Here is a 26,498-nt window from a genome sequence, read left to right on the forward strand (position 1 = left end):
GGGTGGGAACTGAGGTTCCCTTTACCAACTCTTGGGTCTGGCCAGTGGATGCAGGGTAGTGGAACAATTGCAGTCCATGTATAAAAAGAGCAGATAACCCCTGCTGTAGCAATGGCACCTGGCATCCGAGTATTTAGTGCCCACTGCTGTTGGTGTCATCTTGAGGGTATTGAGGACCCGGGCAAGAAATATTCTGGGGACCTCTTTTTAGGACAGCTTTGAAATATAAGATCTATTTTTTGCTCATTGGATCCCCATGCTAGATAACATTATCGAAGTATACCTAAAAGATTAAAATACAAAAACCACAGAAGTGAGCTAGAGAGAAAGTTCACTTTTTCTGACCTCCCAGCCAGGGACCCGCTCTCTCACTCAGCAGCTCCGCTGTTGAGCCACCGCCGCTGACCCCGCGTCGCCTCTGCCTCACTGCTTGTCTCACTGCTTGTGCCAGACCTGGCTGTCTGTTTCATGGTATTGTCCCTTTATTCTTGTTATTGTCCTGGTATTTGTGCCTTCATTTTTGTTATTGTAATTGTCCTGGTATTGTGCCTTCATTTTTGTTATTGTCCTTGTATTGTGCCTTCAATTTTTTGTGCCTCTCTCCCTGCTTGCTGATTACTCTCATCCTGTTTGCATGCTCGGTTTTCCCGCCTGCCTCTGCTCCCCCAGGGCTCCTCCCCCTAACTGTTTTGCCCTCCCGCCTCCCAGCTGTGCTTCCCTCCCTCCTCCCTCCCCTTGTTAATGGCGGCCACTGCGCGGCCGCGTAAGCCCGTCTGCACCCGACCTCGACCAGCACCAGGGACCCTGGATCTCCTTCCTCCCACCACTACGACAGAGCTGCCCTGCTCACACTCGACAATGGAAGGAACAACTGCTAGCTGTCCACGCCAAACCCCACCCACGACCAGTTCTCGTGCAGTCACTGCCGCCAAACCTTCACCACCCTCTGTACCCCCACTGCCCCCAAGTCAGACGCCGACAACACCAAAGCCCTGAAGTGCATCCTCCTCAACGTACGTTCCCTGCACATACACTCCATATAGATCTGGGACTTCCTCGACACCATCTCACCAGACGTCGCCTTCTTCTTTGAAATCTGGACAGACGCCTCCTCCACCCCGACTTCGCCACCGCCATGACTGACGGATACATTCCAGAGGATTGACCGCCGCAACCGCCCAGGAGTAGGACTTGCTATTGCACACAAGAGCTCCCTCCGACTCTCCACCTCCACCACGAGCGACTCCTTCTCTACCACCGAACACCTTCACTTCCAGACCAGCCCTAGAAACACACTTAACGGCACCCTCTCCTACAGACTTCCCGGACCCCGCACCCTGTTTGCCACCACCATCGCTGATCTCATCGCCCCTCACACCATTGCCTCCATGAACTACATACTTATCGGAGACCTGAACTGTCACGTCAACGACCCCAACTCGGCCACACTCCTGGACAACCTTGCCAATGTCGGACTGAAACAGCTCATCACCACCCCTACCTACAAGACAGGACACACCCTTGACCCCACCTTCGCAAGTGGGAACAACATCAGCTTCAGCCACACCATGCAACCCCCATGGATGGACCACCACTGGGTACACTTCCTCATCAACAAACCCACGCCAACCCAACCTACACCACGCCCTCAACGAAGAAAGTGAAGCAAATTCACAGAGGAGCAGCTTATCGCCACCCTCAACCACGACACCCCTACCACCTCGACCATCGCCAAACTCGCAGACACAGAACTCCACAGATGGATCTCCAACTCCACAGACAAACTCGCCCCCCTATGTCACCCCGACAGACAGCGACCCAGGAAGTCCATCTGGTTCACCGCCGACCTCCAAGAATCTAGACACACCTGCGGACATCTCTCGAGAAGAACTGGAGAAACAGCAAAACGTCAGAAGACCGCACCACCTACAGGAACGCCATGACAGAATACTGCCAATGCATTCAATCCACAAAAAAGACCTTCATTAAAAACAAGGTCCTCGCCAACTCCAGCAACTCCAAAGAACTCTTCAGCCTCATCCAGAAATTCACCAAGTCCCCCAGCAAAACCATGGACATCACCCCATCCCAGGACATCTGCAACAAGCTCGGCTCCTACTTCCACCTGAAAATCATGGGCCTCTATGATAACTTCAATGACCGGACACCCAACTCCGAAATCATCTCTTCTCCAGGAACTCCAGCCTGCCCACCATCCCCTCCTGGACCCCAGTCACCACCGAAGACACCACTTCGACCATGAAAGGCATCCACTCAGGCGCCTGATGTAAATAATTAATTTACTCTCTTAATTTCTATGCAGGTAAGTACTTAATCAATAATAACTCAATCGAAATGAAGGAAAACAGAGTCCGTGGTGTAAGAGTTTCTAAGGGTTTTATTCCTCATAAAGGAATCAGGATATCATGTTCTGACCACCACACAGGGTGTCAGAAGGGATAGATGAGCGCGCCATCGTTTATTGACAATACATAGCTTATATACTTGATTTACATCATAATGTTCAATGTAAGAGGCGTAACAGCTGAGAGAAGACAAGATAACAGTATACACGTGGTGCTAGTACATCATCAAGAGGCGTAAACTAGGCGTAAACTAGGCGTGTGTGCTAGAAACGTCACTGATAGGTGACGCAAGTGGGTGGCACCAAGGGGTGGTGCTAACAGAATGTTGCAATGTCAGCAGAAACCAGAAGCTTGGATGCGCGCGCAGCTGCATGACGTGTGATAGACGGGGTGCAGGGGACTTGACATTTACACTGACGGAAAGAGACAGAAGTCTGGCATGTCAGATCAACTTGTGCTTCTATCATATCTGATATCTGATGTTTAGGAACTAAGCTATCTGGGCAGAAAGGTCTCTAGAGCAGAAGCTATTCTATACTTGCTGTGAGTGCGTGTATAAGCGCCTGAGTGTCTGTATGAGAAGCGTGGGGGCATGGGGCCTTCCATGGAAGCATGGCAACAGAGGCTATGAATTACTTGCATAAAGACAGGTCGGCCCTTTAGCCCTGTAGCTGAGGAAGGATGTTTACTGAAGCTAGCAGGCTGGAATGTATCTTCGGGGAGGAAAGCAGATAACTCGAAGGTTATAGTCAATCTTGGCAGGCAGCAGGCTGAGTTGAGCACGGAGGGCCGCGCTAGAAGTAAGTCAGAGTTCACGGGTACGGGGGCTGCTTGGGCAGAGGCCCTCGCAGTCAGAAGCCAGAGAAGAGGCTCGGTGGCAGAGATTCAGGGCCTACTTTCAGCCAAGCTGAAAAACGTAGGAGTACACTTCAAAAAGACGTTGGCATAGCATACTTAGGAACGGACCATCAAACCCATTCATGGTGGGTCTGAAAGAGGACAAGTTAACGTTGGACGCAAATGTATTTGCGTCTTCATAGCTGATGCAGGAGGGAAGTTACATGCACTTTTAACTCGTACATGGAGCCGGTGGGGTACTCGCTAGGGAACACAACATGACCATAAAATTTATATTACCTCATTCCCTCCTTGTTCCCTACGGACCCTTCATGATATATCGATCCTCATAAATCGATCAGTTTGTTCTTGTAACATTATATGTTCGTCTTTCTTTCTTTGACTGTTTGAGAGGCAACTGGAATGCTCAATGCAGGATGTGGCACACAGTCCACATATCGCTGGCCCACACTGCAGGCACAGGCAACAACTGAATACTATAACAAGGCCAATGCCTAGGAAGGATAAGATCTTCCATCCCCAAGCTGTTAACGTAGTCCAGAACCAACCGGACCAAGTCCAGGTGCCTGGATTCTGATGTATCTGATTTGCAATTTTATGTAAGCGGGTTATTGCTTGATAGACAGATGGTGCGTTTTGTGGAATGAAAACACAGCAGCTTGACCCGATGACCTTACAGGCTCCACCTCTATCTGCCAAGATGACGTCAATCACAAGACGATTTTGAAGGACAACAGTCCGTATAGCAGACTGCTCCTCTGTTAAGTTACCTAGAGCAGAGGCAGTTTCGTTCACTACTGCTTCGAGTGTTCTCGTTAATCTGCGTATTAATTTACTGTTTTGGACAGGCCCTAGGAAGAAAAAGAATCCTTTATTGAAATCAGTGTACTGTTCCCATGCCGTTTCTGTGTAGTCGACAAGGGGAATATCTCTTTTGGGTCTATTCGGTGCTAGATTCGTATTTCTATGGTAATCAGGAGGGGCTAGAAAAACAGGTGGCAGAAGGAAGGCAATGTAACAGGTACCATCCCAATCTGGAGGCAAACGTATGTATGCGGTATGGCCGCAAACAAAGTAGGAATGACTGGTAGCTTTGAAGGACGATTTACCATGGTCACTGAACTCGACCACAGTAGTGCATTTACTATGACCTACGTGTACTGAACCTTTCTTGCTAACACATAATTCACCTGTGACTGGTAGTACTAACATATGGGGCAGAACTGGAGCAGTTTCAGATTCAACAGTGAGGATCATAAGGCTAATTGTGTAATTACCTAATCCATATACTTCATTTTCTAGATCAGTTCCTATTCGAGTGGGAAGTCCTTCTTTATCAGGATAACAGACGTTGAGCAGGACTAAGTTCAAGTTTCCCCAAACCCAGCCCCCATCGAAAACAGCAATATCAGGATCTAAAGAATTAATTATTTTAAACCATGCTCCACAGGAGCCATTGTGAGTGAATGGGTACGGAAAGAGAGGCAGAGCTCCCTTGTAATTCTGGTAGGGAGGGAGTCGACCACATATCCAACAGTCTGTAGCATTATTTGTCTGATGGGAATGGTGTAACATACTAATGAATGTATTGTTGCGCAGCGCAAGTCTGTAAGAGAGTTCATGTGCGGGAAGTTCACTAAAAGTGTGTTCAGCAGAGACATTGTAAGCAGATTGTTCACGCCTGAAAATAGGCCAGTACATAGGAAGCAGAATGCTGGCAATAATAATTAGAATACTCAGAATAAACATGATTATTAGTGTCACTATGCAGTGACTACGAAGTGATTTGCAATAAGTTCTTCTCTTTTCCTCTCTCTCTCTAACTCGATCTAGGGGATACATGTCAGAAACTATTTAACCGATTCACCTAGGGGAGGACTTAAACAATTAAACTGTCTGACTTGCTAGATCGAAGCTTCATACGGTAAAGTTCTTGAGGAGTCTTTTCTCTTTTAGGCACAGTAACGTCTTGTGCTTCAACACAGTCTTTGGTGGGGGTGGACGAGTCAGAGTCCTGTTTCAGTCCGTTTTTTAGTTCATTGCATAGTTTGATGTGACTCGTGTGGACCCACCCCTTTCTCCCCTCGATTTTCACGGCGGTCCTGGTGGTAAGCAGAACGGTCTTTGGAGACTTCCAGCGGGGCTCCAGCGGACTTTTCCGGTCGAAATTCCGGACGAGCACCAGGTCACCTGGACGGACCTCATGCGCCTTTACATCGGTGTTGTCAGGGAAGGCTGCGGCAACCTGTGAACGACATGATTGGAGTGCAGACATCAAGGAGGCAAGGTAATCTGTCAACATGTTACAATCAATATCAGTGATCTTTTTCGGAACGGGCGTCCCCCACATATTCGGCGGTCTGCCAAAGACCACTTCGTACGGGGATAGCCCTGACCTCGAGTGGGCGACCATTCTCATGTAGAATAGTGCCACGGGTAGGGCGACTATCCAGTCGACCCCTTTTTCCTGACAGATCTTGGCAAGACGGATTTTTAGTGTCTGATTATGCCTTTCTACAAGGCCAGCTGCTTCGGGATGTCGGACACAGTGGAACCTCCACTGATATCCTAGCAAGAGGGAAACTTGTTTCATCAGCTCGGACGAGAACGGCTGTCCGTTATCTGAATACACGACACGGGGCAAACCGTACCGTGGGAAGAATTCACGAACCAACTGTCTAGCAGTGGTCGGAGCAGTGTAGTCTGGGACTGGGTATGCTTCGGTCCAGCGGGACAGAGCACAAACAATTACAAGGACATACTTAAATCCTCTACAGCTATTCATCTGGATATAATCCATCTGGAGGACTTCAAAAGGGTGATCGGGAGGATGGAATCCACCTTGCTCAACAGGGACACTTTTACCTGGATTGAACTGACAACAGATCATGCAAGTACGCACTTTCTGTTTTGCTGCTGCTCGTAAGTGTTTGTTGTACCAGAGATTCTGTAAACTGTCTAACATGGCTTTCTCTCCAAGATGGGCAGGACTATGTGCTGTATTTATCATGACTTGAACCATTGAGTCGGGGAGAAACCATATAGATTTTCCCTTCGTCACCCAACCTTGATCTGTCTGGATCCCTCCTAGTTCAGTCCATTTCTTTATCTCTTCTGGAGTAGCATGTGTCTGGATATCAATTACATCTAGGGCGGGATCTCTAACTGCCATACACTGGGTCTGGACTATTGTCTTTGTCACATCAGTAGTCTGGGTGTGAGTCAGGGCTGTATGTTTTGCTGTCTGGTCTGCCAGGTCGTTACCCTGGGAAACAGAATCTGTGACTTTAGTATGTGCCTTACACTTCATGACTGATATGCCCGAGGGCAAATGTATTGCTTCTAACAGTGCTTGAATGAGGGGGCCATGTTGTATTTTGGCCCCATGGGAAGTCAGAAAACCTCGTTCTTGCCAGAGGACTCCGAAGTCGTGCACAACTCCGAAGGCATAGCGGGAATCTGTGTATATGTTAACATTTCTGTTCTTGGCTAGAATACAGGCTCGAGTCAGAGCGATGAGCTCTGCTGCTTGAGCAGACAGTGTGTCAATACGATGTGTTTCTTTAATTTCAGTTTCAGTGGTCACGGCGTACGCGGCCACTAATTCTCCTGTACTTGTTCTCATGCATGAACCATCCACATAAAGTGTCAGGTCTGGATTTGTCAATGGGACATCTGTTAAGTCTCGTCTAGGCTTAGTTACTGCATTAATTATTTCTATACAATCATGCGGAGCTGGATCTGTCCTAACTGTAGGTAACAGTGTTGCTGGGTTCAGGATGCTGCAACGTCTGATTTCTATGTGTGGCTGGAATAGTGTTAATTCATAACCTGTCAGTCGTGCTATAGTTAAGTGTTGAGTCTGGGTTCTGTTTAACAAAACCTCTACAGAATGTGGTACTTGAACTGTTAACTGATGACCTAAAACAATTGAATCACTTTGTCTTATTGCTAACGCTGTTGCTGCTACTGACTTTAAGCACGCAGGGAGTGCTTGAGCTACTGAATCCAATGTACTAGAAAAATAAGCACAAGGCTTATGTGAACCTGCTTGGTCTTGAGTGAGGACAGACAACGCTGTGCCATCACGTTCTGTAACAAAAAGTGTAAACGGTTTGCTGTAACATGGTGTCGCTAAAACTGGTGCTTGGCATAAAACTTTCTTTAATTCTTCAAAAGCTCGTGTGTGTTCCTGAGTCCAAGGGAGGACAGTCGAAGTCGCTGCCTCCTGTGTCGTTAAGTGGATGAGTGGTTTAGCTAGAAATGCATACTGGGGAATCCATTGTCTGCAGTACGAGGTGAGGCCTATGAAGGCCCGCACTTCCTTTTGTGTCTTGGGTTGCGGCATGTTCACAATTAACTGAATGCGATCGGGAGTGAGCTGTCTCCCCACTTTGGACAGCAAGTGACCCAAGTACACAACTTGCTGAACACAGAATTGTAGCTTCGAAGGAGACACCTTGTGTCCCTTGTCGGCCAGGAAATGTAAAACTGTCAGTGATGCTTTTTCACATTCGGGCTCGCTTCGTGCGGTGATCAGCAGATCATCGACGTATTGTAGTAAAGCGGTGTTAACTGGCATTTGAATACAATCTAGTTGTCTTTTCAGTGCTTGACTATAGATGCTGGGGCTTTCTGTGAATCCTTGAGGTGCGCGCGAAAATTTGAAACTGCGTCCATTTAAACAGAATCCGAAGAGATATTGGCTCTCTGGATCGATAGGCACGCTGAAGAAGGCGTTCTTGAGATCAATTACAGTAAAGAACGTTGCTTCTGAATCAATAGCAGTCAAGAGAGATGATATATCGGGGACCACAGGATACTGTGGGATAATGCATTTATTCAATTCTCGAAGATCAATCACCAGCCGATATACTGGCGGTGCATTGGGATCAGTACGTTTAAGAATCGGAATGATGGGTGAGTTACAGATATTGGAGTTGGTCTCGACGACCACTCCTTGGGCAATGAGCTCTTCAATGATTTTCAGTAAAGCCGCTACAGCATCGGGTGGTAACTTGTATTGTCTGATTCTGGGTAATACAACACCTGCCTTGAGGGTAACGCGGTATGGTGTAATGTGCATACATCCTACATCAGTTGGGCCTTTTGCCCACAAGTAATCAGGTACATTTTTCAATCTGACGTCAAACTCACGAAGGACGTAATGACCCTTGAAATCCCGCAGAAAGAGTCTAACCCCCTCCGGCGAGCAACATATTATAGCTCCTAGAGCTTTCAGTGTTTTAATTCCTAACAGATTTTCCGGACATGATTTTGTTAGTAACAGGTCTGTAACGCGTGATAATGGACCCACAGCCAGGGGAACTGGTTCTGATACTTCATTTACAATAGGTTGTCCTGAAAAACCAAGGGAAACATTGTGTGAGCCTGAGAGGGGTGCCCCTGGAACTTCGTCATGACTTATTGTAGTGCGACTTGCCCCTGTGTCAATTAAAAATTTTCTATCTTTCCCCAATACTTGACTGTGTACATAAGGACCTTCTTGATCTACAGGAATCTCGATAAGAGGCAAGCCACCTTCCCTCTCTAGGCTGTTTCATGTATATCGGGAATATTCGGGATAAGCAGACTGGGCATACTGGTACATCTGTTGTGAGACTTGCTGAGTTGCAGCAATGGGCTGTGGCTGTGGTACTGCTACGGTCTGTGCTGTCTGTGCAGATGCATGCATGGGCTGTGTATTCTGTGTAGACTGATGCTGGTTATGGTCTTGTCTAGGCGGATGCGGTCTCTCTTTAGTTTTACCTGTCGCTATGTTATGTTTCAGAACTGCACATTCGTGTACGTAGTGACCTGGCTGCTTGCAATAATTGCATGTCCCTTTAACAGGAGCTGCAGCGTGACTTGTCTGGGTCGTACCTTTCCTGTGACTGTCGGATGGGACCGTCTGGGCTACTAACATTTTCATTTTCGTGTCTTTCATGCGCTTCTGTTCCTGATCTTGTTCTTCCCTAATTCTGTTCTGGTGATATTGTAACATTTGTAACATCTGGGATGGCGTATTTGCTTGCCATGTACTCTCGACTTTATACACTCTATTTTTAACTAACGGTAGGGAATTCTCGACTAACTTTGATACAAAAAGATGTGGGTACGACTCGCTACTTGGCTGGAGGCCACTATTGATAATAAAACATTTCTCGAATCTTGAATAAAAGTCGCTAGTATCTTCATCATGTTTCTGTTTACAGGACGAGATTGCATCCCAATCCTCCTTTCTAGTTGTCAATAATCTGGGCAGGACCTGTACTATCAAGCCTGGTAATGCTTTAGTTTTGTCCCCAAGGCCTAACCCTGGAACCCGTTTTTTCTCTTCGTCTTCTATTTCTGCCCAGGCAATCTTTGTGTCTCCCACCTCCCATTCCTTTTCCTTTAATTTCTCGAATATTCCCGTAGGCAATAATACTTTCAACATTTTCATGATATCATCATATGTGTAGTCCCCCATTAATAACATGTCTTTAAGCTCTCTATGGAAACCTGCAGGGTCTTTATCATGGCATGGTACTAATTTCTTCATTTCTAACAGTTCTAATTTAGTCAGAGGCGTGTGCACATACACGCGTTTCAAAATTTTATCCTCACCCATAACAGGGTGCACTTCTCGTAAGGGGTTCTGACTTTCAATACCACTCCCGCACTGCATATGGTACATTTTCCTTTCTGGAGGTGGGGCGGGGACATATTCAGGACTTACAAAGGTATCATATCTGCGTCGTTGTTCTAGAATTATTTGAACTAATTTAGTGCTTAGGCCTCTCCATCTATCCATCAGTAGTGCTTCTAGTGTCTCATGTAAGGGACCTGGATCGGAATAATGTTTTCTGTACTTAATGAGAAGGTGCTGAATCATATATACCCCTGCTAATTTCTGTTCGTCGGGGGAGAGGTTCAGAAATGTCTGTGCTACGGTGTCATCATTATATATGTCTGCATTTTCGGCCCATGATACCGCTGATCGGGCTAATTCTTGTTCATCCATAGAATTGAGTACATGGTACCCCACTCGATCTCGAAGCCGCTTATCAGTTTCCTGGAACTGATGCTCAGCAGAATTCGGATTCGTTAAGGCAGAGAAGAAAACTCTCTTGCTTTCCGGACGGACACCTTTCCTAAGGTAGTTTCCCCTACCTACATATGCTATAGTACTTGTAGTTGGTTCTGGTTCTTCAGATTCTTCTTCCTCTTCGGAGGGAGCCTTTTCTTTCTCTTTCTCGTGTACTGCTATCACTGCTTTCTTAATCTTTTTATACATGGCCTCTATGCAATTTTGTCTGTCATGTTTTCCATCAGCTATATTTTGACCCCACTTGTTCAATGCATCTAATTCACTCTGATCTGTTCCGGGCCTGTCTCGTTCTCTTATTAGACAATTTATGAAAAATCGTAGTATCAGTGCTTGCATGTTAACTTTCTGTTTCTCCAGGGCATCCTTAATACTGTCGGGGTCCTTTCCCGTTTGAACGAACTCATAAATTCTATCTAGGCGCTCCTTCATTCCTGCATAACATAACAGACTATCAGTAGCAGATCTTAACCGTAAAGACGCTAATATCATTAAGTCGTCCTGTCCAGGTTCTGGATCATATCTACAAACTGACATATTTTCTTTTAGTGCATCAAGACGGGATGAATTAGAAGAACGGGGGGATCTGTGCGTAAGAGGACTCTGCATACCTCTGAGATTTAATCTGTGAGTCGGTGGCGGGGTCTGGAGACCCGCGGTCGCACCTTCTGAAGCGGAAGCTTGGGCATTATCTCTGTGTGTAGTCAGTATCTGAATTTGTCTTTTAGTAGGATCTGATTGAAGTGGTTTCGGCAAATCAGTTTTAGGTGAGGGAAGTGGCGGAGCTGGCGGAACGGAACTAGTCTTTTTCGGTGTCGGCTGAGAGTGATCTGGGGGGGCAGTACCACCCCCGGCCCTGTCAGTAGGCAGGGCACGAACAGGCAGATTGGTGTAAGCTGGCGCTACATCTTCGAGATATGAATTTAGGAATATGTCTTTAGTAGTCTTATGCATTACTTTAGTTGGAACTAATGGTGACGGCAAATTTTTCGGTATTTCTGAAATGGCGTCAGGGGTACCATCGGCCAAAAGATACATGTTGTTCACTTTGCCATTTTGGATACGATCTATTTGTTCTACTTTTACTCGAATTCCCTCAGTAACTAATTCGTTTTCTTGGGCCTTTTCTGATTCTTTAAGCCTGTCTTCTCTCCGGAGTGCTCTATCAGCACGCTTACGTGATTCCTTACGCCAAAATTCTATGGCGTCTTTCTGAGATTGTCTAGCTTTCTTTTTCCGTAATATTTCTTCTACCTTTATGATGCACTCGGCATCCCATGTTCCGTTAACCGGCCATCGGTATCTTTCCTCTAAGTGCTTGGTATAATCGGTCCATAACTCTAGATACAAGATGGCGTCTATGCCATGCTTATTATACATGAAATTACCTGGAGTGTCCCTAGGGGGGATTGGAATCTCTTCCTCTAACATCCCTTTCCTAGTTCCTATCTGCTTTAATTTGTTAAAAAACGGCATTGTGCCTACTTGATACTGGAATGCTTGATCCTTGATACTTAATGTCAACTGTAACTATTTATACAAAAACACAATAATGCACAAAAACAATCACATTCATACCACGACATTAATCACATGAAACATTTAAAGACATAGCTAACTTCCCCCCACTCTGAATGTACCGCTCAACGATACAGATACACTGCTGTAACAGTGCAGAAATTCGAAATACTTTGTATACTGCTAAACAGTACAGATACACTGCCTAAAAACAGTGCAGACCGGACTTGCGTACCCAAACCCGTCTAGATACGACCCAGCAATGGTACTCACCGGGAAGCACGGAAAACAGAAGGCCTCGGAAAACTCGACTGGACTCGACTCGGAACTTCGGAAAACTTCGGAAAACTTCGGAAAACTTCGGAAAACTTCGGAAAACTGGTGGGCCTCTTCACACCTCGGACCTTGCTTCCTTCGGCTGGGCTCTGGTCGGGATCCTCCGCACTCCTCACCGCCTCGTCTGGGCACTGATCGCAGTCTTCGTCACCTCCGTGTGTCAGAGGGGGATGCAGGAAATCCTGCCAGTACACGTGTTGTCCGTCTAACTGATGGCAGGGGACACGGATTGCAACGCACCTTCCGGCGCGTGAGGTGGGGGAGGGGTCCCTGTTCGGGCGCCAAAATGATGTAAATAATTAATTTACTCTCTTAATTTCTATGCAGGTAAGTACTTAATCAATAATAACTCAATCGAAATGAAGGAAAACAGAGTCCGTGGTGTAAGAGTTTCTAAGGGTTTTATTCCTCATAAAGGAATCAGGATATCATGTTCTGACCACCACACAGGGTGTCAGAAGGGATAGATGAGCGCGCCATCGTTTATTGACAATACATAGCTTATATACTTGATTTACATCATAATGTTCAATGTAAGAGGCGTAACAGCTGAGAGAAGACAAGATAACAGTATACACGTGGTGCTAGTACATCATCAAGAGGCGTAAACTAGGCGTAAACTAGGCGTGTGTGCTAGAAACGTCACTGATAGGTGACGCAAGTGGGTGGCACCAAGGGGTGGTGCTAACAGAATGTTGCAATGTCAGCAGAAACCAGAAGCTTGGATGCGCGCGCAGCTGCATGACGTGTGATAGACGGGGTGCAGGGGACTTGACATTTACACTGACGGAAAGAGACAGAAGTCTGGCATGTCAGATCAACTTGTGCTTCTATCATATCTGATATCTGATGTTTAGGAACTAAGCTATCTGGGCAGAAAGGTCTCTAGAGCAGAAGCTATTCTATACTTGCTGTGAGTGCGTGTATAAGCGCCTGAGTGTCTGTATGAGAAGCGTGGGGGCATGGGGCCTTCCATGGAAGCATGGCAACAGAGGCTATGAATTACTTGCATAAAGACAGGTCGGCCCTTTAGCCCTGTAGCTGAGGAAGGATGTTTACTGAAGCTAGCAGGCTGGAATGTATCTTCGGGGAGGAAAGCAGATAACTCGAAGGTTATAGTCAATCTTGGCAGGCAGCAGGCTGAGTTGAGCACGGAGGGCCGCGCTAGAAGTAAGTCAGAGTTCACGGGTACGGGGGCTGCTTGGGCAGAGGCCCTCGCAGTCAGAAGCCAGAGAAGAGGCTCGGTGGCAGAGATTCAGGGCCTACTTTCAGCCAAGCTGAAAAACGTAGGAGTACACTTCAAAAAGACGTTGGCATAGCATACTTAGGAACGGACCATCAAACCCATTCATGGTGGGTCTGAAAGAGGACAAGTTAACGTTGGACGCAAATGTATTTGCGTCTTCATAGCTGATGCAGGAGGGAAGTTACATGCACTTTTAACTCGTACATGGAGCCGGTGGGGTACTCGCTAGGGAACACAACATGACCATAAAATTTATATTACCTCACGCCCCCACAGACACCTGGCCGCTGCACATCTTCCACAGAGCCGCCATCGCTTCAGAACTAGGACGCACCATCAACGCGACCTTCAAGACCGGCATCTGTCCCAACGACTGAAAACGGGCAGAAGTCAGACCCCTACTCAAGAAGCCCACAGCAGATCCCACGGATCGCAAGAACTACCGTACAATCTCTCTCCTCCTCTTCGCCGCCAAAGTTGCAGAGAAGACTGTCGATGCACAACTAACAAAATTCATCAAAGAAAACTCCCACCTCGACCCCTCCCATACCAGATTCCGCAGCAACCACAGCACCGGGACCACCCTACTCGCCACCACAAATGACATCCGCACCCTCCTTGACCAAGGACACATCGCAGCCCTGATCCTACTCGACCTCTCTGCAGCATTCAACACCATCTCCCACTGCACACTCACCGCCAGTTTCCATGACTCCGGCATACAAGGAACTGCCCTTGCCTGGATCTGCTCGTTCCTCAAAGGCAGAACCCAAAGAATCAGACTACCACCCTTCCTCTCCGAACCCATGGAATTCAACTGCGGAGTACCCCAAGGTTTGTCGGTCAGCCCCACGCTCTTCAACATCTACATGGCCCCCCTCGCCGCCATCGTCAGACAGCACAGACTCAGCATATGATCCTACGCCGACAACACCCTGCTCATACTCTCCCTCACCAAGGACCATATCACCACCAGAATCAACTTTGAGGAAGGAATGAAGGGCGTTGCTTACTGGAAGAGCAGCAGCTGCCTGAAGCTCAACCCAGAGAAGATGGAGGTCTCGTCCTCGGACCCTCCCCATCTGCATGGGACATCACCTGATGACCCACCGCCCTATGCAGGCCTCTCACCCCCAAGGACCACGCCTTGAACCTTAGCGTTGTACTCAACTCCTCCCTCTCCGTGACCCGACAGGTCAACGCCGTCGCCTCCAGCTATTTCAACATTCCTCCGCATCCTCCGAAAGACCTTCAATTGGATCCCCCCCCCCGAATCAAGAATGACCGTCAACCACGCACTCATAACCAGCAGACTCGACTACAGAAAAGCCCTCTATGCCGGGATCAACAAGTCTCTGCTCCACAAGCTCCAGGTCATACAGAACATAGCAGCCAGATTCGTACTCGACATCCCCCAACACAAACACATCATCCAACACCTACGAGACCTCCACTGGCTCCCCATTGACACAAAAGTTACGTTCAAGATACTCACCCTCGTCCACAAATGCCTCCACAGCACCGGACACCAATACCTCAACAAAAGAATGTCCTTCCACCTACCCAAGAGAAACTTATGATCATCCAACCTCGCCCTCTCCGAAACCCCACGCATACTCAGAGCAATAACAGGCAGAAGAGGCTTCTCCTACATCGTGGCCAAGACCTGGAACGAGCTCCCAATCGACATCAGATGTCCTCCCTCAACATCTTCAGGAAGACACTCAAGACCTGGCTTTTCGACTGAAGGGAGCTGCTCCTAACCCCCCTCCCACCCACCTCCCAGCCCAGTGCCTTGAGACCCTCACGGGTGAGTAGTGGGCTTACAATTCCCCTGATTGATTGATTGACTTTTTCAGGGGCTCCCAGTAAGCCCTGATGCAGGACTGACACCTAGCGGCAGCTAGACTATAATATTTTGTGTAGGGGTACAGGATCACACCTAGCCTGCCCAGTGGCCATTAAAGACGCTGGCAGCGGCTGAGTCCTAAGAGCGTGAACGCAGATACTAACACAGCCATGACAGGTTGATCTAATCAGACCACTGAAGAGCACCCTGCAGTTTTTCTCTTATCCACAGGGGGGCACTTTGCTGCCTTACTCTACAGCGAGATGCAGAAAAAAGACAGTAGTTATAATGCTACCGTAAATGATAGCACCAGACTTAATCTGGATCAACTAGATAAATTCCTGTCAGTCTATACAACTAGTGTAACCTGCTTCGAGATAATTCTTTTAGGTGACTTCAATATTCACCCGTGTAATTATCCATGTGCCCGGAAGAAGAGGGTCCCCCATGTTCTGCAGTAATGCACTTTGAACACACAAAAAGGGGGGAGGCTCTTGAAGAATTCCTGGCGGCATGGAACCTGTACGAATCAAGCTGCAGGGAAGGTGAATTGATTGTCCCTACCTTTAAAGGCATAGGTGTTGGTACAGTTATTGATTTTATTTTCATGTCTTGTTACGTCCTAGGAAAGGTATTCAGGTACAGAACAGAAATTTCAGTTTTTAGCGACCATAATCCGGTTTTATTAGAAGTTATGTCAAAGGGTTTCTTATCTTTCAAAACAGCGTCACACAAGGGAGGACAGGAGGTCATCCCGACAAATCAGGGTCGTAGATTAAAATGGGCAAATATAAACCCAGAGGCCGTCATTCAGGACGTATTGAATAAGGTGGATGACCATGTAACGACCTGCTTAGACCCTCAGGCTGTTACTGAGCAAGTGATTAGCTCATTTGACAGTATCTGTAAACAGATCAAGCAGAGCCTAATGGTGGCTGAGGGTCGCCCACAAAACCGGGCAAAGAGATGGTTGGATCGCTCTTGCTCCAAGGCTCATGCTGACCTGTTAAAGGCCCTAAAGTCTGACCCAAAAGATCGCGCATTAGTAGCCAGGCTAAGAGTAATTTACAAACAGGCTATTCAAAGTAGAAAAAATGAGTTAAAAGATAACGCCTGGTCACAGTTATTGGACCCAGAGGTCTTAAAAAACAGTTCTCAATTCTGGAAAGTAGTAAATCAACCGTTACTTGCTCCGGTAGAGAATAGTGCCCTTAAATCTAATGTTGCTGACGAGGCTTGGACCACTCACTTTAGCAACATATACTCTAGTACCACTCCCCAAGAGCCATTACACATGACTCAAGAGAGAGTTGAGGGTTATTATGTTGCTTTTAAAGTCTCAGAAGTAGAAAGGGCTATAGACGAAACGCAGAAAAATAAGGCACCTGGACCCGATGGGGTCCCTGCAGATATCTTTAAGTGCGATTCTAAACTATGGGCAAAAATCCTGAGTAAGGTCTTTAATGCATTAAATCACAGGAATATTCCATCATCCTGGAAAGAGTCTATTATCGTCCCAGTATTTAAGAAGGGGGACCGCTCAGACCCGGCGTGTTACCGCCCAATTTCTTTAATCAATTCTTCTGTTAAAATCCTGGGACGGGTCATCTTGCGTAAATTACAGAACTGGCTCGATGACAAAGGGATCTTATCAAATGTCCAATATGGATTCCGATCCAGAAGAAGTACTTTGGATCAGTGTCTTAATTTACAACTGTTAGTGGACAAATACACTGTTGCTAGGGAAGGGTCCTTATATCTGGGTTTTATGGACCTTTCCTCTGCCTTTGATCTTGTGAATCGCCCAAAACTGTGGCAGATCCTAACTGATTTGGGTCTTGATCCAACCTTGGTAAACTTCCTGGCGGACTTACACTCTGGCTTGCGGGCATCCGTCAGGGTAAATATAGAGGGGCGCTGTTCTAGCTACGTTCACTCAGAAAGGGGAGTCAGGCAGGGGTGTATTATGGCCCCTCTCTTATTCACGATTTATATAAATGCCCTTGAATCTGTGCTCAAGGAGGTGAAGGCAGATATACCACATGCAGGAGACCTGGGCATACCAGTTCTCCTGTATGCGGATGACGCTGTCCTTCTCTCGCGAACTGGGGTGGGGCTTCAACGCCTGCTAGACGCTTTTGGAGTTTTTATGAACTCATTAGACCTTAAAATTAATGTAAAAAAATCACATATCATGATAACTGGGAAATGTTCTTGAAAGAAGAACGTGAAAACCTTCTTTTGTGGTAGTGACGAACTAAGTAGAGTTCCAACATTTCCTTACCTAGGCATTATTTTTGAGGAGAATTGGCGGTGGGGCACAGATTAAAACAAGAAACACTGCCCTCGCAAGATCTTCTATGGCCATTATGGCATTTAGTAAAAGGCTTGGGGGAAGGCCTATAGAAGCATTGTTAAATATCTATAAAGCAAAATGTCTGGCGGTAGCGACATATGGTTGTTCTTTATGGGGTTACAGTGCGACAGACTCCTTGCAAATTACTGAAAATAAATTTTTGAGATCAATTCTATCAGTACCACAGTCAACTCCTTCTTTTACTGTGCACGCAGAGTTGGGTGTTGGCTTTATTACTGATTTACTAAAGGTAGCACCGTTAATAACCTGGCTAAATTCCTGGCTAAATGAAGAACTATCCTTGAACCACTCCATACTCAGGGATTGTCTCCACTTAGACAATGCAAATAAAATAAAGTGGTTAGCCTACGTTAAACAAGGCTTTCAGGACATCGGAAGACCAGAGCTCTTTCTTGAGCCAGAAAATATAACCGCTAAAGATGTAGCACTAACAAAGGTGGCAACACTAGAGAGGCTGTCAGCATGTAGAGAAGAGAAGGAACTTAGAAAAACTACTGTTAGATCTAATTTTATGATTTCTAATTCTCCAGGTCTTGAGCCCTACCTGGCTTTAGTTAATAAACCCTATCACAGATTTCTTTTAACGCGGGTTCGCTTAAATTTAATTCATTTTAATCTAGGTCAACTAACGGCAAGGTGCATCCCTGATCATGCGCCCCCGTGCTCCTGTGACAATTTCTCTAAGCAGGACACAATGCATTTTTTAATGTTTTGAAGCCATTACATGGCGGAAAGGAGGACGTTTCTTGTTCCTATTCTTAAGGAAGCAGGGTTTATCCAGGTGAGGCCCGCTCTCCTATATTTGCAACTATTAAACAGCCCCAGGGTCATCTCCTATGTTGCAAGTTTTCTGGTGGGGGCTGCTAGGAAGAGGAAAAAGATAATGAATCCCCATACTTGACTGTATTTTTATAATCTGTGTTTATGCTGCTCTGTATAGTACCTACCTTGTATATGTATCGACTTTTTAAAAATGTTTTTAATATTTTTAATATTTCTCTAACTATTCTATATTTATGAAACTTGTAAAATTTTGTGAACTTTTTAAGTACGTAACTGTAATTTTTTTGATCAATACTGTCTTTTTATGATATTGAATTATCGAATAAAGTACTTTGACTGACTGACAGTGTAGTATTAATGACGGACCTGGTATTATGGCCCCATTCTCTACGCAGTAGTGATTTGTGTGAGGTCATTGTAAATAAAGCAGAGGGGTAAGGCTGAATCGAAACTAGGCACAAACTGGCATAATGGCAAAAGTGAAGTAATTTAAATTCATTGTTTACCTCTTTCTTGTTCTTGGGTTTAAGATTAGTTTTTGTCCTGTGAGTCTGATTGTTTTTTTTCCCTAATTCCTGTGATCACCCCTGTTGACGGAAGCAGAGGATGACCTGATGGTCAGAATCTCTTTCATGGCACTGCACTAGCTCCTAGAATCGAAGAATTAAGCATCATGATTGCACTATACCCGAAAACCTAATTAAATAAATTTGCCCCTATTCTGCTGCTGATCCTACCAACAATGTCTCATTGCATTGACCCAGTTTGTGCTCCAATGGCAGCTTCCCCCGCCTGCCTCTCACCAACCTTATTCCCTATGCTTTCAGCTGGATCGCCTGGAACTGGACCCCTTCAAGCGCCAACTGGAGGAGCGCTGGAAAGCCATCCGTAAGCAGCTGAAAGATCGCTCCCCCCACTACGAGGCCGACGAGGCGGCTGGCATCAGAAAGTAAGCAGGGCCCCTGGAGGGACTGAGCTGTACAAGTGAGGCTATGGTCGCTTTGATGTTTGCATTCTTTAAAAGGGACACCTTTTAAGCAGTAAATAGTTGCACAGTTCGTTAGACCATTTCATAAATACATCTTCTCAAATATAATAATTTCACTATCACCAAATATGGGAACTGGTCATGAGCTCCTATGAAACATTGACCAGGGCTGTCTTTACCACTGGTGGCGCCCTGTGTCGACAATGTTTGTTGGCGCCCCCAATGGCCACCTCTACCCCGGATTCCCTTACGACCACCCTTTAACAGTGCCCCTCAAGTCTACAGAACCAATGTCTCTCAGATTCATTTAGTTTTATAGCACCACTCATACCAGTGTAAAGTGTCACACTTCACATCACACGCAAATTGCACAGAGACAATCATATGTGTGTAAATCAGTGTATAAGAAATGTTACATCAGACAGGACTACAAGGTGTGGTGTAGGAACATTATGTGTTTATTACTGGTAGGCAATATAGTCCTAATTCTGGAAAAGCACACATTCAGAATTTAAAGATTAAAGCCATTGTTAGGGGTTCCCTTTAATAATAAGAATTGTTTTCTACCCAATTGAACCCTTTTGGGAAGATTAGGATAATGAAAGACTGTTCAAAAAAACATATAGCTCTAACATATACCGTTCAGTTTGCATGCAGCTCTTTGATGACAATGTTCTATGTTAGGATTTTGACTTATTAACTACAAGCAACATAAAGAACTATTTTACAGAAGCAGCAACCCAATGACCTATTTACAGTATATGCACTTTGTGATCTGCATGGTACACGTTCTAGCAGCAGGCATTTTAACCCTCTGCGCTACCTTAGGATGAGTCAAAACTTTCGCTAGACAAACCTCCGGTCTCTTTCCTTAATCACCGGAGTAGAGCCAGCCCTGACAGTGAGACTAAAGTACCTTATAACCACAGCTGAATGACAGAGATATATACAATGAATGTTCTATAGTCCGTCACAGTAGGGTGTAAAGCAGCTACTATGTCACTTTATATGTCAGTAAACATAACAGTATCAGTTAACATTAATTTACATAGTATACTATTCATCCACGCATACTGAAATGCTCCGTCGTAGTATGTTTCAGGTAAAGCAAGTCCTAGATTTGCAGCCCATTTATCTTTCAGCTCAATGTAAAATGTCCTTGCTCAAGGGAAGAACATTTACATTTCTGTAAATGGCACAAAGGGAACATTTAGAGGCGGATTACAACTTTGGCGCAGTTGTGCTGGCTCTCTGCCGGCACAGCTGCGCCAAAGCCGCGCAAGGAGCAGAATTTGCATATGGTTGGTCCCTATTTGTAATGGCACCGAAAAGCTCAAGAGCAATAGAATGGAATGCACCTCGAGGGTCCTCTCTTACAGCCTGATTCATCATAGACCCGTTTTGCGAGTCTATAATAGCGATTCATAAGGAATCGCTATTACAGACTCACAAAACGGGATTTACATAGGAATCGCAAAAAGATTTGCGATTCCTACACAATCCTTATTTGCGATTAGCAAATTGCTAATCGCAAATAAGAAATAACTCCCCATTCATTCCTATGGGCCAAATAGGAATGAATGGGGAGTATTCCTTATTTGCGATTAGCAATTAGCTAATCGCAAATAAGATAGCGATTTAAAGGGTGCCAGAGGTGTCCAAAGGACACCCTGTAGCACCCCTTAAATGCAAATTGAAACAGGTGTTGCGCACACACATGTCCAAAGGACATGTGTGTGTGCAACATGCAACTTAGAAAAATGCTTTTAAAAGCATTTTTCTAAGTTTTCGCTATTTACCACGAGGTTTGACCTCGCGGTAAATAGCGGGCCGAAATTGCGAATTCGCATTTTTTTAATGGATGATGAATTGCATTTAAGGAATCTCAAATAGAGATTCCTTAAATGTTATTCCTCGCAAAATTGCGACATCGCTATTACCGATTTTTGCATTTGGGATGATGAATCACAAATGCAAAAATAGAGCTCGCAAAGGGCCAGATTCTCAGAATCTGGCCCTTTGCGAGCCGATTTCGGCTTGATGAATCAGGCTGTTAATGTTGTGGTCCATCACAAGTCACTCATTTGGTCCTGCCTGGTAATATGCAGGTAAATTGAATTATTGGTTCATCTTCACTTGTAATGTACTCCAGTGGTCACCAGGCCAGTTCCTCAGCCTTTTTAAAATCTACTGTACCTTGACTGTTTGTTTCGTTTCCTGACATAGAGTACGTCACTTGCTGCTCTAAAACTTTGACTTATTGTGAGCAAGGTTTGCTGTCTTTTTTTCTTACAATGAATATGGCAATACAAGTCTTCCATGGTCACTTGCACTGTGGCAGCAGTGTTAACGCGCATGCGCACACTGCCACTAGGCTTGTGTCCATGAAGGATCATTACATTATTGTGAACTTAGCTGAGGACTCACAGAAGTTGAAAAAGTGCCCATTATCTGCCCTCTCAAGGCCTGCTGTGCTTATTCTTTGTATTTCTTTTCCCCAACAGGCAGCTGATTGCTCGCTTCCACTGCATTTCCTGCGACCGACCTGTGGATATGGCGGTGCCTGGGCCGTAAGTAACAGTATATGTGCTTGTTGAGGTTAGAGCCGCTCCAGTTTCTCGCAAATGGCTTTCATGTTATGTTCTGTGTGTGTTTGCTTCGGTATTGTGTGCACTAGCACCCTGCCTAATGTGTTTCAGAAGACCATTCACTGTGCCATTGCCTCCTTTAGTGTTTTCCATACGCAAAAGTGAGTTACCTGTAACAGTGGCTCTCCTGTACTATGAACTTGGCCATCCAGCCACAGTGTACAGACAGATGTAACACATAAGTTGCCCTGCTGAGTCATATTGAGGATAAGAGTATAAACTGCCACAGTGCTGTTACACTGGGTTCCCAAGGCCTCCGACTCTCTTCATTGGAGGATCACTCGGGATATACTTGCCTTTTGTCTTGCAGAGGACAGCAGGAGGGTTGGTTGCATGTTGAATTTACGAAAGACGCTAAATCTAAAGAACTAGTGTTACAGCTAAGAAAAGTGTTCTGACAGAGCATTATTCATTAAGAGAGCAACAGTTGTGGCTTTTATCCATTTCAAACAGGATGTAACCCATCCAGTAAGGATTCTCTTTGCTTAAGAGTCGCATAACTTGATAACACTCTGTAAAGCAGCGCCCAACTTGAAAACGGATATCTGTTGGACCGGTTTTGCAAATTGTTTTATAAATGAGTTATTCTTTACATAGCAGATCTTCAGGTTGTCGTGTGAAGGCGCCCATTGTGACCGCTTGATACAAGCATTTGCAATGCAATAGGTCTCGCATCACTGAAAGTTTGAGCTATTTGAGTTGCACATGATAATCTTTGTTACATTCTTTTTTGTAAAAAAAAATATCCCAGCAGTAGCATAAGTAAAAAAATTCTCGAAGCAAGAACAACAGGCTGTTAAAAGGTGTCCCTGTGGAGTTGTAAAGGGACTGCTATAGCCATAGAAGGTACTACATCCTTAATGCACTTATAAAGAGAAAGATTGCAGCTGACCATACGTTTCCATTTGTTCTTTTTGGAAGTGAGATTTTTGTTAGCTTGCGTTTAAAAAATGCTCCATTGTTGTATATTTTAAGAGTGCATTTTTCCTTTTTTGGGGGATTTTCTTTTATTACTTATGCTACTTCTGATATATTTGTTGAAAAGAAACATTATTATTGCAACAGCAATAGCTCAAACTTTCAGTAATGGGTGGCCTATTGCATTGCAAATACTTGTCTGGTAGATGGGTGGGTACTCTGGGAGACATAGTCCCTCAGCACAACCAAGTTCTTCCTCTCCCCCAGCAGGCTGAAAGTGGCTTAGAATTGGCGTGACTCATGTAAGTTATATACGCCCTCAGCTTTCTCTTTCTTCCTTAAGTTGCTGTTATTTTTATTTTGGATTTGTGGTGCTCGGGCATGGATGAACAAATAAATTAAAGTCCTGAGAGTCCTTTTTTCTATAACAAAAATAACCATTGCACTGCAAGAGCTGTTATAGTTCTATAACATATACAGCAACCCAGGGCTGCAAAAACATTATATTGCCGCTACATCAAAGACCTCCCTTCCGAACAAATAAGGCAATTTGGTGCCTGTCTACACTTTAATCAAATCCACTTGGTGGCTTTTTTGCTTGTTATGTTGTTTTGGGATGTAGTTTGCCTCAGTATCTGTAGAGTAATAGCCTGCGACCGTAGATCATAGGGTGAGCAAGGCGAGCAGGGCTTCAAATATATAGCCCTTTTCCATCAATACAAATAAAATGTAATAAGGTCCTTCCAGAGATGAGCCATTAGCCAGTGAGCTTAACATTAGTAACTGCGGCTTTGAACCAGTGGATAAATCATTAGTATCAGCCCTTGGCTTTGTGGGCTGGGAATTTGTGAAGCTCAACATATGCCCAACATCAAAACAGCCTCTCTGGTTACAACAGCTAAATAAGCTGCCTTCTGAATTCTAGGACAATGTGTTCTAATTGTGCTGTATCTTTGCTTGCTTTGGTTCACAATTTGTGTAACCCACTGAATGTTTTTTTTTGAAGGTGCACCCAACTGAAAACCCTTCTGAAGAGCAATTTGTTCTCTAGTAATATGTAGCGCGAGTTATGAGCGATGTGATTTCGCTTCCTTTTCTTAGCCATTTGCATTCAGTTATCTTACTAGCCAGGGAACAGAAAATCTAGTCAAAGGATTTAGGGCCAGATGTATCAAAGGGTTTTGCCCATTCTGTGTCTATGGGGAAATGTGTTGATACATATGGCCCATAGTCAGAAAATCATTTTTCTGTAACCCCAACCAGATAGAGCATGCCTCGCAGAGCAGCACATGCACACTGCTAGGCTCGACCTAAAAAGAGTTAGCTCTGAGGATAAATAACTTCAAATGTAAGAACACATGTAAGAGGGGCAGTCCCCATGGGAGGCTACACGATTCCAAAAGGGGGGGACTACAAAGTCTATTCACCAATGAAAAGCCAGCATATTTCTAAAGGACATCAAGAGGACCCAATGAAAAATATGGGTCTTTTTTCAAGCCCATATCCCAGATACAGTATGTCAACAAGAGACAGCGTAAGCGCTGCCTAGGCGAGACCTAAAAATAAACACGTATTGGGTGCAATGCTTAAATTAATGTTACCGCTGATCAAGGCTGATGTGTAGCATAAGCAAGCTATGTACACTTCCAAGGAGCCAACCTTGCTGCCAGAACTCCCTGCAGCTCTCTCTCAATTACTTAGCTCCAAGGAAAAGTGTGTTTGAACACTTTTTAGGTCTCTCCTAGGCAGCGTTTGTGCTGTCTTTTTGAGACATGCTGTGTTCAGTATATGGGCTTGATGCTCCGCCCATTGCACTTTACTTTTAAACATATTAAGCAAAAGCGCAGTGTGCCACGATTGCTACAATAGTAAATAAATAGAACAAAGAAATGCAGGAGCCACATAACTTTTTTTTCTATTTATTGACTTTTGTAGAAATAGCTACACGCTGCTCTTTAAACATCTAAATCCAAAGCATGGCTTGCCGCCATTGCTACAAAAGTCAATAAATAAAAAAAAAAAGGCAGGCAAACGCTGCATATCTTGTCCATTTGCAAAGCCAATAGCTCTTCATTTAACTAATACGAGACCTATTCTATTGCAAATACTTGTTTTGAAGGCTGCTGATACCCTTGTCTGTTTTTTGTGCATTTGTTTTTTTTATAGCGCTCCTTAATCTTGCCCCATCAGCTTGCTCTTTTCCCTCTCAAATTTTAAACAGATATGCAATTAAAGAGGACGAGTGGTAGTTGGCCCCAAATTTGGTTTCCGGAGGTGTTCTCTGAGTAAAGGCCAGCTCTACCTCTGATAAGTGTTGGGTAGGTTGCTCCAATTAGAGCAGAGCTAAATCTGATTTACACATGGCTGGCCTTTGCTACAGTGGCAAAGTGGGCACAAAAAGATGCACTGGAAGGGAGCATGGGTATTGTAGATAACATCATTAGTCAAACCACTTTAAACTATTTTTTGAGCAGACCCTTGATTAGAATGACAAAACCGCCCCATTGTTGAGCAAACTATATCGCACGCCATGACCACAGTATATCCATTAAGGGTAGGTAACTGGCCAAGTCGAAACAACCTCCGTTGAGGGGGTACAATAGCTTGGCAAATGATGCCCAGAGAGGTGGGATAAATACGTAGAATATGATTTCTTAGTCTTAGGATAATAGACATCCTTAGACCTAACAGACTAAAATCTGTTTTTAATCACACCGTTAAGAAGAGACTATGATAGTTTAACATCATGAATACAGTCACTTAGGCAAGTTTTTTCTTCTTAATACCTGAAAAAAATCCAAGTCCTTAGAAAACACCAGTGAGGCAAGTATCGACCTAGCGTTTTTCAAGCAGGAATGGACCACAACACGGGTAGGTTCTTAATTAAAGTGCAAATTTATTATCTTCTCCAACATGACGCATTTCGACCAGGTCGCCCTGGCCTTGATCACATGATATATATATATTATGGTGAAAGACATCAAAAATAACCAAAAATGTCTCAGCGAACCACTCATGACAATGAATAACAAAGGAATCCAATGGAACTGTGCCATGAATTGTTCTTAATATGACAACATAATGACCGTTTTTTAAAACATAGAATGCTGCTCCCTACGTTATAGGATATTTTAAAGAAATATTATTTTAAAATGATGTATTGCACTGTCATTTTAACTGTTTTACTTATATTATGTGTTTTTGATATTTATGATGTAAATGATCATATACTTGATTGAAATAAATATATATTAATACCTGAAGTATTGTACCTGTAGACTAATTTCCAAGTTTTCCTAAGTATTCCTAGCAGGTCATTACTCTCTGCCCTTCTTATAGGCACCAAGAGGCACATGCTGCCTGTTTCGAATAGGCCTTGATGGAACAGTAGCCCAGGCCCAGTCTGATAGCTTGGACTGGCACTGAGCTGTGCAAGCCTATGGCCTATTGCCCACTCAATCTCGATGAGCCAAAGGAAGAGATTCTGCACCCAGATTGAAGAGCCATGTGGTAGATTAAGG

The 26,498-nt window shown here is 44.8% G+C and overlaps 1 protein-coding gene across 1 annotated transcript in view; it reads left to right on the forward strand.

The window, feature by feature from the left end:
• Positions 1 to 26,498, forward strand: part of QRICH2 (glutamine rich 2) — a 433,653-nt gene that overhangs the window by 298,852 nt on the left and 108,303 nt on the right. Inside the window, exons 13-14 of the mRNA XM_086930698.1 lie at positions 19,251 to 19,372; positions 21,916 to 21,981. Of these exons, the coding sequence (XP_086786824.1) occupies positions 19,251 to 19,372; positions 21,916 to 21,981 (188 nt within the window). The remainder of the gene's footprint in view (positions 1 to 19,250; positions 19,373 to 21,915; positions 21,982 to 26,498) is intronic.

This window comes from Lissotriton vulgaris, chromosome 7 (genome assembly GCF_964263255.1).
Source record: "Lissotriton vulgaris chromosome 7, aLisVul1.2, whole genome shotgun sequence".
Classification (NCBI taxonomy): Eukaryota; Metazoa; Chordata; class Amphibia; order Caudata; family Salamandridae; genus Lissotriton; species Lissotriton vulgaris.